The 17345-nt window shown below is 39.6% G+C and overlaps 1 protein-coding gene across 1 annotated transcript; it reads right to left on the bottom strand.

The window, feature by feature from the left end:
* Positions 1-16099: 16099 nt before the first annotated feature.
* On the bottom strand, positions 16100-17100 carry LOC127780361 (uncharacterized). Its single transcript, XM_052307261.1, has one exon. It carries the CDS (start codon positions 17061-17063, stop codon positions 16422-16424), a length of 642 nt encoding a protein of 213 aa, XP_052163221.1. The 5' UTR covers positions 17064-17100; the 3' UTR covers positions 16100-16421.
* Positions 17101-17345: the final 245 nt, after the last annotated feature.

Genomic DNA, 17345 nt, shown 5'->3' on the forward strand with positions numbered 1-17345 from the left:
GATCCTCAATATAACGTCGTTGAGAAATGTAGTAACCATCAGCAGTAGATGCGACTTCAATCCCAAGAAAATAGTTGAGTGGGCCTAGATTAGACATCATAAACTGATGATTGAGTATCCCTTTTACGAAAGAAATTAATCTAAATCATCACCAGTAATCAATATGTCATCTACATGACTACATATTGCAAGAGTAGGGTAAGTCCACATTCAGATGTGTGAATAAACAACGCAATGGTCGCTAAGACGGAAGCTAGCAGCACATATCACATGAGGATCCTACTTGAGACCATACAATGAACGATGAAGGTGGCACATGTACCCAGGTGAAGCTTCCACACCCCCGAAGGTGGTTGCATGTAGACCTTGTGAAGGTCTCCATAAAGAAAAGCATTCTTGACTTCTATTTGTAAGATAGTATAAGAACGAGATGTTGTCACAACAATTAAAGTGCGCAAAGTAGTCATATGAGCAACAGGAGTAAATTCCTCATCATAATATTGGCCATGAGTCTGCTGGAAACCTCTAGCTACTAGACGGGCTTTATATCCCTCCACTGAACCATCAGACTTGATCTTGAGTTTGTACACCCACTTATAGGTGATAGGAATAGCATGAGATGACAAGGGCACATGATCCCATATGCTAGTACGCTCTAGTGTATCAAGTTCCCCTTACATAGCCAATTGCCACTAAGGCAGAGCTATTGCCTCCTGATAAGTCGATGGCTCAAGAACAGCACCAACAGCAAAATCATTTTTATTTAGTGCATGAATAGTATCACAATTATGCAGACTATACATTGGAGCAAGAGGTGAGTCATCAACTATATTGTTGGTACTCCCTCCGTTCCTTAATATAGGGTGCAACTACTCGGACCCTAATACCAAGGAGGCTTAACTGTTTTCTTGGGGTGATGACGCATGCAACGCTTCGATCTGCCTGTGTGCAGCATGCATGCAGCTCTTCGCATCCTTCCGCGCGAAGGATCAGCTATTTTTGCAGCTCTTCGCATCCTTCTCGCGAACGACGATCTATTTTGGTGCGCAAAAAGACCCCGCGAACGCATGCACGTAAAAATTTCAACAAAAATTTTGGACGCGCCATCAACGAAAATTTCGAACGCACCATGAACGAAAATTTGAATTGAGCTAATCTGATCGCCAGCTTGTTCTATAAATATGGTGAGACATTCATTCCACACTAAGCTTGTCTCGGCTTTCCTCCCATGATTGAACACAATGGCAGGTTTGGATCTAAATCAACCTTTTAATTGGGATGAAGTTGAGGATTTGGAGGGAGAAATACCTGATTTGAACTATGATTACGTTTGGTATTTAGAGAGTGAAGGTGTGTACGGTTTCTGCTAGTGTTTTCTTATTTTTCTCTTATGTACTCAGTGTTTCGATCTTCTTTTATGACCTGTACGTGCTTGATGATCTAGTTTGTTATATCGGTCAGATGAAGAAGGTGGCCACGAAGATGTCAACAACGCAGCCGCCGGCTGCGGCAATGATGATGGCGGCGGCGGCGGAGGTGGCGACAATGATGATGGTGACGGCGGTGGTGGTGGCGGCGCAGGCGGCGACAACGATGATGATGGCAGCGGCGGCGGTAGAGCACACGCCGGCATGGATGCTGGCAGCGGAACACATGACGTTGATCAAAATGATTCCGTCACAGGTAATACACGCAAGTGTTTTTTTTTTTGCTCAGTTTGTTTACTGGATGAGCCTTTGCACGTAGCTATGCATGCACAATTCCATGCAAACCATGAGTAAGCTTGCTGTTGTTGCTTGTTTGCGGTCGATATATGCCATGAGTAAACATGACAAAACTATGCAAACCATGTAAATCGTGACTGTAATATTTGCACGTACTAAGCATCATCAACCATGTCTAGGTATCAATATCAAGAAGAGGAGGCACTACCCTCTTGATATAAAGCGAACCATATATGCCAAGTTATTAGAGAAATCAAATCCTGGCATGATGGAGGGTGTGACAAAGTCAGTCGCTAATGAAATGGGGGTGCCGTTGAGAGTTGTCCAGCGCGTATGGCGACATGGACTTGAAGCTTTTGAGTCCAAGAAGAAGAAGTATTGTGGCCGCAAAAAACTTCTGTTTGACCCTAGTGTCATCCAAGATGTGCCGCTTGGACAACGCCAACGCTTTGCATATGTCAAAAACCACATTGTTTAGGATCCTGAAGGAAGGATTGTTTAGGTGCCATACAAATGCCATAAATTTCACCCTGACCGAAGATAACATGAAGGCACGTGTGCAATTTTGCATACAAATGCTTGATAGCCAAAGCATACCGGATGACCCAACTTTCAAATCTCTGTATAACGTCATATACATAGGTGAGAAGTCGCAACAGGGAGAGGGGTGAGTTGTTTAGTTTTTCTTAATTACTTGAAATATGACTACTACTCACAACCGTATTAATCTTTGTTACTCGATTGAATGTAGGAACCTTGGAGTTGAAGGCCATGACATCGATCACGAGGGACACTATTTGAAGCTACATCATTGAAAAGATCTTGCCTGCCATCAAAGAAAAATGGCCTATTGAGGAACACGGGCTTCCCATCTACATTCAACAAGACAATGCGAAGACGGACATTGCTATTGATGATCTAGAATTCTTAGGTGCAGCACAAGAAGATGGGTGGGATATACGATTAGTATGTCAACCACCCAATTCTCCTGATCTAAATGTTTTGGGTCTAGGTTTTTTTGCAGCCCTGCAGTCATTGTTTCATAAGTCATCTCCATCAAGCATCGAAGACATTGAGACAAATGTGATCAAAGCATATGAAGAATATTCGGTGGATAAATCAGATTGTGTTCCTCACACAACAGGGGTGCATGAGAGAGATTATGCATGCAAAAGGAGGGCAACATTATGTTATCCTACATTTGAAGAAGGGAACATTAGAAAGGAATGGTCGACTGCCAATAAAGTTGCAATGCGATAAGCAAATCTATCTTGATGCATTGGATTTTATCAATGCATTAGGATTTTACTCTTGTAACTGTGCTTTGTCCGACGACTAAAAAAAATGGAGTATTCATGTTTGATTTCATTTGATCTTCAACAAAAAGAACTTGCATTTAACGGAACAAAAAAAAAATAAAGGATGGAACAATATGAAAATGAAGAACTGATCTTGAACAAACTAAAAGATGTGCATACTCTCTCATACTTAGGGAACATTAGTTTTGCCATTTCCATAGAGACAATTATAATTCTAGCATTCTTCCTTGTCCTCGGTCTGTTCGAGTGAATATGGAACAATATTGTCGTTCGCCAATGAATTTATAACATACCATACAAAGCACTCGGGCACGACCGAGCTCCACTTGCGCACGTTGCTGCATCCAGATGGCGTGGACACGAAGCGATCGCGCGCGGCCGAATTCCATCTCTGCTTGCTGCCGCATGCGCTGTCAACTCCCGACCTTTGTCTTGCCACTCGCCAGGCACTCTGCCATCTTCTCTGCCATATCCATCGCGCTGCTCGCCGACGCTCGCCGATGTGTTACAACTAAAGCAAGTGTGCATGTAGATGGAGTCAGGCCGATGAGCTAAGAGCTTTAAAGCAACCGAAGGAATGAAAGAGATAAGCAACATGAGAAACGAAGCGTTAACTCCACGCATTGAAAGCACGTGCATGCATGAGCACGGAAGTCGACCAGGTTTCATGCTTTTGTTTTAACGCTGCTTGCTGCATGTGCATGCACACCCTATATTCTGGTACACTTCAAAAAACCAGTTATGCCCTATATTAAGGAACGGAAGGAGTAATACACAATGGATCATTAGTGGTAGGTGGAGAGGGTGGTGGTTCAACATGAGTTCGAGGTCTACAACTATAGTGAAAAGGAAAGCTTTTATTATTGTTGTAGAAGGAAGGGAAGTACGTGTTGATGAAACTAGGATTGGTAATGGCGGAGGTGGTACATATGATGGTGAAGGTGTAGTAGGTTGTATTGGTGATAGTATAGGTGGTACAGATGATATTGAATGTGAAGGTGGTATGGACGGTGGATTCAAAGACTTTCGATGAAGGAATATAAGGAAGGTAGAGAAAGGAAATAGAATTTGTAAGAGAAGAAGTTTGACTAGTAGCAGAATAAAAGAAGGGTTTATTTTCATCAAAAGTAATATCTCAAGAGATAGGGATACAACGTTCAAAAGGATTATAGCAATGATAGCTTTTATGCTCGAGACAATAACCAAGAAAGACACACTCAACCAATTGGGCAATCAACATGGTGTGCCTATGAGGTGCATACAAGGCATAGGAAATAAAAAAAAATTAAGGTGGTCATAGTGAGGAGGAGATCAAAACAACACCTCTCTAGGAGGCTTGCCTTGAAGAGAAGAAGATTGTTGTATGTTGATGAGGTACATAGTTGTAGAAATAGCCTCTTCCAAGAAATGAGCTGGAACAAAAGATGCATTGGGAAGGGTTCTAGTGTTCTCAATGATGTGATGATGTTTATGCCCAGCAATACCATTCTAAACATGAGCACCAGGACAAGAAAGCTAAGGAAGGGTGCCTTGAGATATCATAAATTGAAAAAAGCGTTTGAGTTATACTCTCCTCCTTAATCTAAGCTAAAAATACGAGTTGGACTAGAAAATTGTGTATGAATCATCTGGGCAAAGGATTGATATATAAAAAAAAGGCTGGGAACGGTGTTTCATGAAATAGACCCATGTATATCTAGAATAATCATCAGTGAGAATAACATAGTAGATGTGGCCTTCTTTAGAAGGAAAGGAAACCTTCGCCCAAACATAAGAGTGAACCAAATCAAAAGGCCGAGTTGATTTGTTTAAAGGATATGGAAGTTGCATTTGTTTGCCAATTTTGCAACCTTTGCAAGCAAAGGTAGTGTCAATAGAAACATGACCAAAAACACCTTGGTTGACAAGAGTGGCTAAGTGAGAACCACATAAGTGACCCAAATGATGGTGCCTTTGTGAGAAAGACTTGCGAGATGAAGAATAGATAAGAGAGCCAACAAACGGTATATTATTGGAGGATGATGACGAGCTTAAGTCGTCAAGAGCCTTGAGTATTCCTTCTAGTGATGTCAAGGGCCTATCACTGCTTCTATGTTACGGTCTTGCACAAAGCACACGGCGTCATGAAATCTAACAAAGCAATTTTTGTCAATGAGCTGGTGAATATACATAACAGGTTCATAGAAAGTTTTGGGACAAGTGACAAATTAGCAACTAGAAATTGAGCAGAGATGGTCCCCCAATGAGTGTTCTTAGACAATGTTCCATCAGCTGTAAGAACCATAGCACCGTTTTTAACAAGTCAACATGATTTTAGCCATAGCCATCAAATGTCATATGAAAAGAATATGCTAAGTCCAAAATCCATGGTTGTGAGGCAATTGGGCAAACACTTGATGTAGATGAATAGGACAACATAGTGCCAAAACGTGCATACGGACCAAGAATCCCATCGGACACCATGATAGATCAACACAATTGAACAGCAAAACCACTAGCTAGTCAGCTACTTGAAACTTCAACCAGAGATGACAATAGTAGTCAATAAAATAAACTTCAACCAGAGATGACAATAGTGGTGAATAAATTAGGACGTGCACAATACATAGTGCCAAATAATTACAAGATTCTTTTTAATTTGGTAGTTGAGAACAACAACAAATGGAAACATACTTACTTATTTATTGATTGCTAATAGACGAGCACCACGAACAATTTGGTACTTGAGAATAACAGCAAATCGAAATAGACTTACTTATTTATTAATTGGTAATAGACAAGCATCACAACCAGCTTAATGACCATGCATTTTTCAATTTAGGAAAGCGCAAAAGGGTCTCCACGCGACCCCACACGCGAGTGCAGGTATGGGCCCATGCAAGATCAACAACAAATCGCGACGACCACATAGAGTTTACATCGGCGAATCATGCGGATGATAGACCCACGCACCAACGGATGAATTGCAATGAAGGCAGAGACAGGTGTGCAGTAGGTTATACGGGGATGGGCCTTATACGCTGGCGTGTCTCTTGAGGTGTGGGACAAGTTGTCTTATCCAATGGATGTGGCATTTGAAGCCCTACGTGAAGAAGGATGCACGGTATAAATGTTGCGGTGCTCACATAGTTTCTCAGGAAGCAATAGGAGAATAAAATCATTAAGCTTCATTACCAAATGATTCACACTATTGTCAACAAATTCAATGAAGAAGAATTCATCCAAAGAACTACTTTACAATACTAATGCATTAAATTATCTAGCATTCTTAACCCTGACGCACCTATTATCCATGTACACAATTATATTTTAATGATTTCAATCCATCCATCCTTAAAGACACGAATGAATTATATTTTTGGAAAACAAGATGGATAATAATTGTAAGCTTATAGAAACATAGTAATCTCTTTAGTATCTAACTTGTTATTCTTCTCAAGTAACCAACCCTTTAAAATCTTATGTGTTCACCATCTTCTCTTATACATTATCAAATTTATTTATAATAGATGGTCCGCAACATAGGACGGTACCTATGTACTTTTTTTATGTCATTTCTCCTCACTTTCCCCTATTGACCATCATAGATATAATTAATAATGTTTAAAAAGAGATGATGGTGGGAGTATAAGATTTCAAATCTAAGTCCCAATTATTAGTGAGCTACTGTTACCACTAAGGAGAATGGTTAGAAATAATGATATGCACGGTTAAAGATAATACAATTGAATATAAGCTATGAAGATAATATAGAATCATAGATATACATATACTCTAATTTGCCTTATACTTTAGGCTTATATTTCCACTCTACTCTCTACATAACCTATAAGTAGTAGTAGGCATAGAATTACATAATTGGGGTTCGATAAACTAATTTATTTGTAAAACAATGGATTATATTCTTATTCTACAATATTACAATATATCTTGATATGTTTATCTATTGTTCTTTTGTTAGTTTATTACTTGTAGATATACATAAAAATTAACTACAAATCTAATTTATTGTTATTAAAAAAATAGGTATGATATTCATATAATAAAATTTATATAGTTATTTATTAATTATATATAAATTTTAAATAATAATTATAACTCCTCATCACTAGTGTTAAGGCCTGTAACATAATCAATTGAACAATATTTATAGTGCACTATAATCATTGGATTCGTAATAAGTGTCAATCTTTAGTTTATCTATAAAAATTATATAATTTTTAATGATTATCTGTATCATTGAATATTATCTACATATATTAGTACTTGGAGCATTCTGGATTTTGTTTAGGAAAACTATCTCTCAAGTTCTAAAAAACTAGTGAAGTAACCGTTGGAAATATGGTCATAATTCAGCATACTTCAATAAAAAAAGATAATAAAACATGACATGTGAATAACAAAATTATCCAGTGATAGTGCTAAACACGAACCACGAACATGCTAATAACAGTAATAGTATTATCTAGGAACATGTTTAAGATGAAGTTGAGTAGAGTAACATACCCTCCAGAAAACAGTCCAGAGGATGACGAGGCATTGGTGTTGTTGTTATCTCTGTTGGTGTTGTTGTTGTAATACCCCGTATATTAAAAGATATTTAGGTTTTTTTTAGTTTGGGTTGATTTGTTTAAAATAAAGATGTTAACAGAAATAAATAAAAGAAAATACCTTTTGAAGTGGGCCAACATGAGAAGGTACATTAACCCAGCCCATTAGTTCTCCCCTAAAACCTAGAGAGAGAGGAACCGAATCCCACTCCCCTCATAGTGCCGCCACCCCTCTCCCTGGCCGGCGCCTCCTTCCTCCCCTCCTCCAATATTAGCATCTCTCCCATCTACAGCAAATTGCTCTCCCTAGATCTCCACCTTCATATAGCTTGGATCAAGAAGCGAAGTAGAAAAACGGAACGAGGAGGAGGAGAGGAGTAAAAGGAGGGGTTAGATCGGAGTCTCCTCTATTGTCTCCTCACAAGTTCTCTAAAGAAACCCTAGGTGAGGCTTATCCCCTTGTTGTATCAGTTGTTTTAGCATGGCTTTAGTGCTTTAATTCGTGGTTAGGGAAGGCTAGAGAAGGAGTTTGGGTAGTTGTGGTTCGGTTTGTTGCAGTTCTGCATGTGGGCAGATTTGCAGTGCTTCAGTTTTTTGATATTTCGGGGCTCTAAATGTTATTTTCTGCAAAAGTTTATAACTAGGAAGTTGTAGATAATGTTTGGATATATCTTCTAACCAAAGGGTGCGATTTTATCTCAAGTGGTTTAGGAGATATAATTTTTTTTAGTATGACTGTTGTTTTTGTGTCATAATCTGGATAGTAGTAGATTGAACTGTTTTTGAGGGGTTAAACAGTGGAATCAGCCAGGCCGCCTATAGACAAAGTTGTAGAGGTTTTTCCTAGCTTTCCATATTGGTAAACTACACCCTGATTGGGCAAGTAGAACTCTAGTTATGGTTGTTTTAGTGTGGACAGTCTGAAATTCTGGACAGACTCTGAAGCCTGCTTTCAAGCGCAAATTAGACTATTTAAATGGCAGAATAAAAATATGCTTTCTATATGAAAGATGAAAGTTGTAGGTATTGTTCTGTAGATTTTCAAAATGTATACATTTTCAGTCATAGCCTTTTCATATTTCAAGATATAAAAGTTTGAAGCAGCAGTCTTGTGTATAGTCCAAGCGGTGTTCCTTGTTATTGAGTTTTGATGGGATGCGGCAGTAGGTTCACCTTTTTGATTGTTTTATACACATGTTTGAATGTGTTTGCTAAGGTTTTGTTTGTGATTAGGTGGTGGTCCATCAGGTCGTGCATGATACCAATCCTTCGTTGGAGGCAAGTGCATGACGAACTAATTGTATGATTCATGGATTGTTTACTCTATCTATTTATTTCTGATATATTTCAACGTGATAACTAATTGCTTATCTTTATATTATTGTTCACGCCATTTAAATTTCAAGTTGATATTATGTGTACGATGTTATTCTTGTTTTAATATTCTAGATTCTGGTTCTGCTTAAATAATTCAAGTTTCCTGCTTGCCATGGATATGTTTCAATTTTGTTCTTTGATTCCAGTTTCAATTATTCAAGTACCATGCGTAGTCATGGGAGTGCAATTTGGTTCTTTATTCAAGTTCGTGTGGGCAAGCACTGATCACGCTTACTCGGCTTTGCCGGCAAATGCTAGGATGTATTCACTATTGTCCGGGATAGAAACTACTATTTCAATTCATGCCTGCGCGGGATGGGAACTACTATCTTCTTTGACTTGGTGTTTGGAAAAGTGTTTCCTATCAAAAAAAAGAAAGCCTTCTGTTCATGCTTTATTGTCAATGATGTGTATATGTGTTTTCTAGTTCTATATTGTACTTGCTGAGTATTTTTGTACTCACTCTTGTGTTTCATTTGGTTTTAGGCATTGAGATCGATATGCATGGGCAGGAAGTAGCACCCTTATATACACTTCTATTTGCACACTATCAAACTATATTGCTTAGGTCCATAATGATACTTCAATTATATTCTGGTTTGGTCTTGTAATAATCTTTTAGATTTCTAATAGTTTCTTCCCATGGATTATAAGGATGGATCGTATTGTGGGAATGATATTGTTATTAGTTTAACTTATAATTGCCTGTCGTGGATGTCCATATTTACAGGGGAGACTCCGCCAAAATTTCTAATAATTTTGGAAGTTAGTGGTTTGAGTGTTTTTTTTGTGACACTCTACGTATGTGGTTACCTGGGGTGTTACAGTTGTTCTCTCCATTTCCGGCGTCGTCTCCTCCTTTGTTGCCATGTGCAGTCGACATGTTAGTTTAGAGGAAGAAGATCGTGATGCGGAGCAGAGCAGACATGCGAAGAACGTGTTCCAAAAAACTTAATTGCTTGTCTACCCGTGTAAGTACTCAAGCAAATGGACTTCCGAAGACCTGCATGTCCCAAGCACTCGTACGTCCAAGTACTTGGAATCGGGGAAGCAGAATCAACGTACGATCAGAAGCCCTCACATAGTTGTTAACCGGTGTAAACCAAAGTGACAGAGAGAGTTCTCTTCTGTCTATCTGGTGGTGGGATTTATAGCCTGTACAAGAGAGACGATTCGGGAGGATTAAATCCAATTAATGCAAATTTATTGCTCAGATCGTTACCAAAGTGAACGCCAATTCATTGCTCGGACCGTCGTCGGTTACGCTTCTATTCATCAAAACAAAATCGTAACGTTGAGAGAGAGGATCCCGTCCCGTCCCGCTCGGCCCGACCGGCCAGCATGCGCTCGTAGCAATTCTACCACCACCTTAACCGCTCAAAAGGGCTCTCCAATAACAGTCTATGTAAGTTGAGATTCCTTCACATTGATTTTCAAGATGGTATTAATCTTAATTGTGAACCCATGGAATTTAATATGATTAAATTAACTTGTATGCATACCATATAATTAATAAATACAATAATTAGTTCAAACTCATGGAAAAGTATAAATAAGACAGATCAGCTAGCTGCTAGTATCAGGTGCACTGATAGTGATTGGCTTTGGCAGTATTATTTTAAAAATACAGAGGGATGATAGAAATATCATCGCAAAGATATGTGAGTTGGAAAATACCATCGTACATGAGAATGACATGTGTATGCTTTGATCATGTCGGGTTCAAGTCAAAGATATATACGATGGTATTTTCGAACTCTATGATTTATTTTTTTAAGAAAACATATTGGAGGAGGCCTCCACGGTAAGTTATATTAAAAAGATAGAGTTATATACAAACTAAAAAATAAAACAAAACAAAAGATTACAAAACATCAATCCATGATTGAACCATGGGACGATGGACCTCTTTGAGCCTAATTAAATGTAGACTCAAATTATTGAAGATCAAATTATTTCTTTCCATTCAAATATTCTAGGCAGCAAGAAGGAGTTCCAACTCCATGATTTTTGTCACGGTACTAGGTAAATTGGCATTTAGAGAAGACCAAGAAAATAAGAAGGTGGAACAATAGAAGAATATGTGTTTAAGAAGGTCGAACGGACACATGAATGGACTTGAATTTAATTAATTGTTTCTAAAAGTATCATGCAACTTAGTAATAAGAAATAGCTTTTGCTTTTTTAAAAAGCAAGGTGCTATCAAATTTTCAGTCAACTGAAAAGACATTAAAATTCAGTCAATTTTTTTTTACAATGTAAGAACTGCATTGAGATTCGCGCATGAAGCATCTGTTGGGATACGCGTAGGCTACGATAGCATAAATCAAAATTTTCTATCGCGTAAACCAGGAACCATGCAAGTATTAGATCATATATCGTTACCACTCGACGCGCTGCGCAGCGGAAGAAGGCGCTAAGAGGTCGAAGGAATTTTAGCGAAATAGCACGCGTCGATGTAGAGGAAGTAGTCGATCGCACCGGCTCGATCTTCTCCTCCTCGTGCGTTCTCCTCGCCGTATTCCCACGCCGATTAGCACCGTAAACCAGCGGCGTCTCTACCGATATCCACACATACAAGGACAGAATGCCACGCGTAGATGTGCTAACACCTGCGCGTGGCTAGGGTTTTGCTCGGGGAGGGGAGTGACGGCTAGGGTTTCTCACGTGATGCAATACCTCCGCCGGTCACACCCCTCAGGAATATATAGGATCCATCACTCGGGCCTCCAAGGCCCGTAGGACTCCTATTCGGATCCCTATCCGAATTAAGCTCATATTGGATCTCCGTCCAATCCTCATATTCCGGCCCATTAAACGTGCGACCCTGTAGGTTCATGTACACTCGGCTGTAACCCGAAAACTCCTTTTCGGTCCACGCATCAACAGCGGCCCCTAGCAAAACGTATTGACCCACCGGACATACATAAAGATCATAATGGCTGAACCTCTAGTGTATACTTGTATGAACCCCTTTGCCTCACGATATCGATTAAGCTCAAGGCTAGATATGTGCCATCCTCTAATATCTCAATCATTCAATCTAACCTGTTGATAGATTATATAACTTGTGATTGACTCCTCAATTACCTTTGGCATGGCCATGCACTCCCATAATCTACAACATCGAGGGGCCCAGAGATATCTCTCCATAGGAGGGGCAAATCCCATCTTGATTATTCATATCCCACTACATATTTCATAGCATACCCGAAAACTACTTTTATAACTACCCAATTAGGGAGTAGCGTCTAGAAGTCCCTAAGTAAGCTACTACACATGTTGGGAACCATGATAATCACAGGTCTAAGGATTCAACACCAATACTAAATGAGATCACTGATGACACAACACATATGACTCTTGTAGTGTCTCATGTTGGGTCTATCCAACAACATTTTCACCAACATGTGTTCACATTATTAATTTGGTATCTCTATACCATGATCCATGAGACATGATCATCAATTATTACATGTGCTGATCATATAAACATATTTGTTCCACATATGATATTTGATCAGGGATCCTGTAGAAATAGTTACAAACAACATAAAGAGTCTCATGAAAGAATCACATATTCATTAACCAATAATGAGTTATCTATTTCAAGGAACAATGTCGAATAAATATGTAAAGATAGTATGTCATACAATCATCTCTATGATTGCCTCTAGGGCATATCACTAATAGCATCCCTATCCCCAATCCTTTTCTCCTCTGACCCCAAAACCACACGCACGGACTGAGTTGGTACATGTTACAATCACAAATAAATCCGCAAGCGCACGGATACCACTGTAGCATTTCGCCCGGGAGTATTCCGAGAGTACTGTATTTGTTTTTTCACAAGGAAGGCGGCGGCATAAAGAGAGATTTCATATATTCATTATCATTCTATAATTAATATCCCATAATCTAGACAAGGGGTTAATTGCGATAAAAATACTCCCTCCATCAATTATTCTAAACATATATATATATATATATATATGCAAAGAATTATGCATATTATATTACTAGATTCATATTTTAAAGTACTGTCGTGTGATGTTAATTTCATATTGGTTGGAAACATAACATGAAATAAATTAATGGTCAAAGTATACTATTGAAGACCGTGTAAAAGGAATATAGGCATTATAATTTGGGACGGAGGAAGTAATTGGGTAGTGTGACACACCTGATATTCATCTCTAATGATAATACACTAGACAGCGAAAAAGGACAAAAGAGAGCTAAGGTTCATATATACTTTAGCTATCAGGGTTATGGATAGGGCATACCTCCTATCCTTGGGGTTACGAAGTATACAAATACAATATATCCTCAAGTACGCAGGAAGGTTACTTTAGTCATAAAGAATTAGGCCAATGCATAAGGAAAGCGATTCCCCGAATAGAAGGTATTTGGGTCCTATACGGAGGAGATGTGGATTCTGTGATCTCGTATGCGTTAGAATCTCTCTGAGTTCTACTTGGAAGCCAAGACAATTCGAGGTATAGATACAAGGCCCCCTGAGGGGTACAGGATCATCGAATCATAGCATTGCCACCAACCATAGCAGAAGCAATCCGGAGGACTCGAAGCCAACTCGCCGATTGATCTTGTCAATTGTTCTCAACAAAGGTCAACTCAATAACTCAACGGTTCTATTGTTCTCTATTGTAATCTCTGTGGTTCTCTTCATAATCCCATATAAACTGGATTATGGCTATTACTTTACGAGGGGCCTGAACCAGTATAATCCTTGTCTTTTGTGTGCTGGATGACGTTTTGTGTAGATCCTCGTGCCAACGTACCACAATACCCTCAGAGTACGGTCTACAAGCAAACCAAATCAACAATAGTGTTTAAATTATACTTAAGATATACATACTTACAAGGCTAGGACTTAGTTCTAGACACCCAGTTGGCACTACCGAGAGACCACTTCCTGTTGGTATGTCAGCGTGATTATGGCATTTTACAAACTCTTACGTCAAACCCGGGCGTGGAGGAATACATAGGACGGATAGGACTGTCACCATCTGCCGCCTACCTTACTTTCCGTGGGTATGCGTGCATCCAACAACATTTAATTAATCTAAGCACCATACTTACATTATTTACACTAATTCTCTCGGGATTCCCATCCTTCGAATGAACAAGTTAGAACTAGTGCAATCCTTTAAGATTACTAGACCCTCTCCGTAGCATAGATCGACTAGCCTAATATAGAGAATTACACGTGAACGTTTTTTACGAACACCCAATGACGATTACGGGTGCACCGACATCGGAAACCATCATAATCAACCATCATCGATCCATGTGCTTGCACGTGATTCATTGGAGGCGTGTTTCTTTGCATGTCGGCTCATTTCTCCTTCACACAATATTTTTCCTAGATAAATGGAACTACATTATTTATAACTAATATACGTGTAAGAAATGTTATTTCTCCCTTTATTTATTGAGGTAGTTGACAGCTGAAATTGGTACTTAACAATGGTCAGCACACGGTCGCCGATGTCGCCCTCCTCCTCTTGGGCTTCGATGACGCCTCCGCCACCTCATGCTCTCCCATCGCCGGTCCGGCAGCTGGCAAAGACCATCCTAAGCCCGGGACCCCCTCCTCCCCTCTCTCTCCCTATCCCCACCTAATAACCCTAAACCTAGGGATGAAAACGGATCGAATACGGTCAGAAACTAGCTCTATCATATTCGTTTTCATAATTTTTTTTGGAATCGAAATCAGAATTGGAAACCCGGATATGAAATCAGAATCGAATATTATCGAATACAAATACGGGGCGAATAAGAAGTGAAACGAATACGGTGACGAATATTAATTGGAATATAAAAACCCCTTACTACTCACAAACGATTTTTGCTATTGTGTTTCTAAAATCATGCTCTTATCATGTTATTGTGTTTTTACTGCTATTATTTTGGCCAATTTTTTGTGACTTTGTTTTATCAATTAAAAATTTGAAGTTCAAAACTTCAAATGATATTTTGAAGCAGTAAATAAATTCAGCTGAAAAGGTCATGAACATAAAAGTTGTAGAATTCATCAAGACATACAACTTTAATTTTGGTCATTTCTTCATCCGACAAAGTGATAGTAACATTGTTCACAAAATTTACATCTCTATCTTATTGTTTATAAAACCAAATGAGAAATATGTAATTTTTGTGAACAATGTTACTATCACTTTGTTGGATGAAAAAATGACCAAAATAAAATTTATAGATCTTGATGAGTTATACAACTTTGTTGTTGATGACTTTTTCAGTTGAAATTATTTAGTATTTGAAAATATTGTTTGAAGTTGTCATATTTTTAAATTCAAATTCAAACTGTTCAAACAAAGTCATATAGAAAAATGAACAAATAAAAGTTATAGATCTTGATAAGTTATACAACTTTGTTTTTGACAATTTTTCCATTTGAAATCATTTACTACCCAAAAAAATTATTTGAATTTCTTATATTTTAAAATTCAAAATTTATATAATTCAATCAAACTCGGATGGAGAAATTACCAAAATAAAATTGGTAGATCTCAATGAGATCTACAACTTTGTTTTTGACAACTTTTTCATATGAGTTCATTTAGTATCATAAAATTCAATTCGAAATTCATTTTTTCAAGAAGTCTGATTTGCCTCCTCTTAGGTTGGGCTGCCTTATGGGCCTTATGTGTAAGTCGGATATCCGATGGAAAATACCGGATAATATCCGACGATATCACCTATATCATATTCGTTTTTATATCCGAATTCATTTCTGAATTCAAAAATTTCCGTATATATCCGACCGAAACTATCTAAATCCAAAAAAAGTCTAGTCGGACGGAAATTATCCGAATCACTTTCAACCCTATCTAAACCTAATACATTTTCGACAATTGGGGGAGGTGGGGGGGGGGTGAAGGGATCAGCGAGGAGTAGTCATGGGTAAGTCCTGGCTGCCATCTTACCTAGTGAGGAGCTATTGTTGCCTCTCCTAGTTCGTTCTCCCTCGGCTGTCTTGGGCTGGAGTTTGAAGATGACTCCCTAACCATTGAGTAACTGGGATTTGGGGAAATCTCGAAATCTAGCATTTCCCTTTGAGAAATCAATTCAATCCAGTCACTTTGATTTTAAATCCCAATTAAACATGAATCAATATACAAAATCATAAAGAAAAGATTCTAGGAGTAATACACTTTTGGTCCAACAATAATAAAACAACAACCTTCCAAACTAACGGCTAGCTTAGCTGTCACTCCCCTGACTAGAACAGCTAATTAACCCAAACTAAACCGCACATTAGATTTATACTTTGTGCAGGAAAAGACATCACTCACACAACACACAAGTAGCACTAAACAATCACCACTTGCAAATTATTTAAACACAATTGCACAAATATCCAAATTAATTAACACAATTGCAACAACAACCGCTACTTTGGCACTAAACTAGCAGTTCTTCTCGGCCTTGGCGAGCTTGCACTTGACCTTCTGGAACACCACCGCCGCCGGCTCCTGCCCCGGCGGCGCGAGCTGCAGCTTGAGCTTGCACGTCGCCTCGATCTTGCACTTGGTGATCCGCGCCGTGTAGCTCACCTTGCCGGTGACCCCCACCTCCACCTCGAACGTCCCCGTGGCGTTCTCCTTCTTGAACTCGGCGACGCCGGCGTTGCCCAGGCCGGGCGCCGCGGCCGCGTCGCTGCCGGAGGAGAGCCTGTACACCACCGTCTTCTTGGGCCCCTGCTTGGCGCCCTTGTCGGCGAGCTGGATGCGGTCGAACTGCTGGCCGTCGAACCTGTAGGCGGCCTCGAGCGGCTCGACATTCTTCATGGACATGGCCCAGTTGCGGTTGCGGAAGGTGAGGGCGAGGGAGAGGTTGTAGGCGAGGGCGGTGGTGGGCGTGGCGGCGAGGGCGAGGCGGGTGAGGGAGGCGTCGTCGACGGTGATGGAGGGCTGGACGACGAAGCCGAAGGCGACGACGAGGACGACGATGAGGGCGATGGCGAGGAGGATGGCGATGCAGAGGAGGCACCAGCAGAAGTCCTTCCAGCTGGAGCAGCACTCGCCGCAGCCATCGTCGAACACCCCCATGGATGGAAAGATGGGATGGGATGGATGCTGCGCTGTAATTTGCTTGTGAATTGGAGTTCTGCAGACTGAGGATTTATATATATTTATTTGATGAGGAGGAGAAGACCTTGACTTCTTTTCTTTTTCTTTTTCTTTTTTGCCTCTGAGGCTTGGTGTGTCAGTAGTTGTATTTTTTTATCTTGACCTAGTGCTTGTTGGTCGTTTTCTTTTTTGGAAAACTCATGTACTTTATTTGGTAATTAAAGTTCAGATACAGAACATGGTACATGAGATAAGTATACA

The sequence above is a fragment of the Oryza glaberrima genome, chromosome 7 (assembly GCF_000147395.1).
Source record: "Oryza glaberrima chromosome 7, OglaRS2, whole genome shotgun sequence".
NCBI classification, from domain to species: domain Eukaryota; kingdom Viridiplantae; phylum Streptophyta; class Magnoliopsida; order Poales; family Poaceae; genus Oryza; species Oryza glaberrima.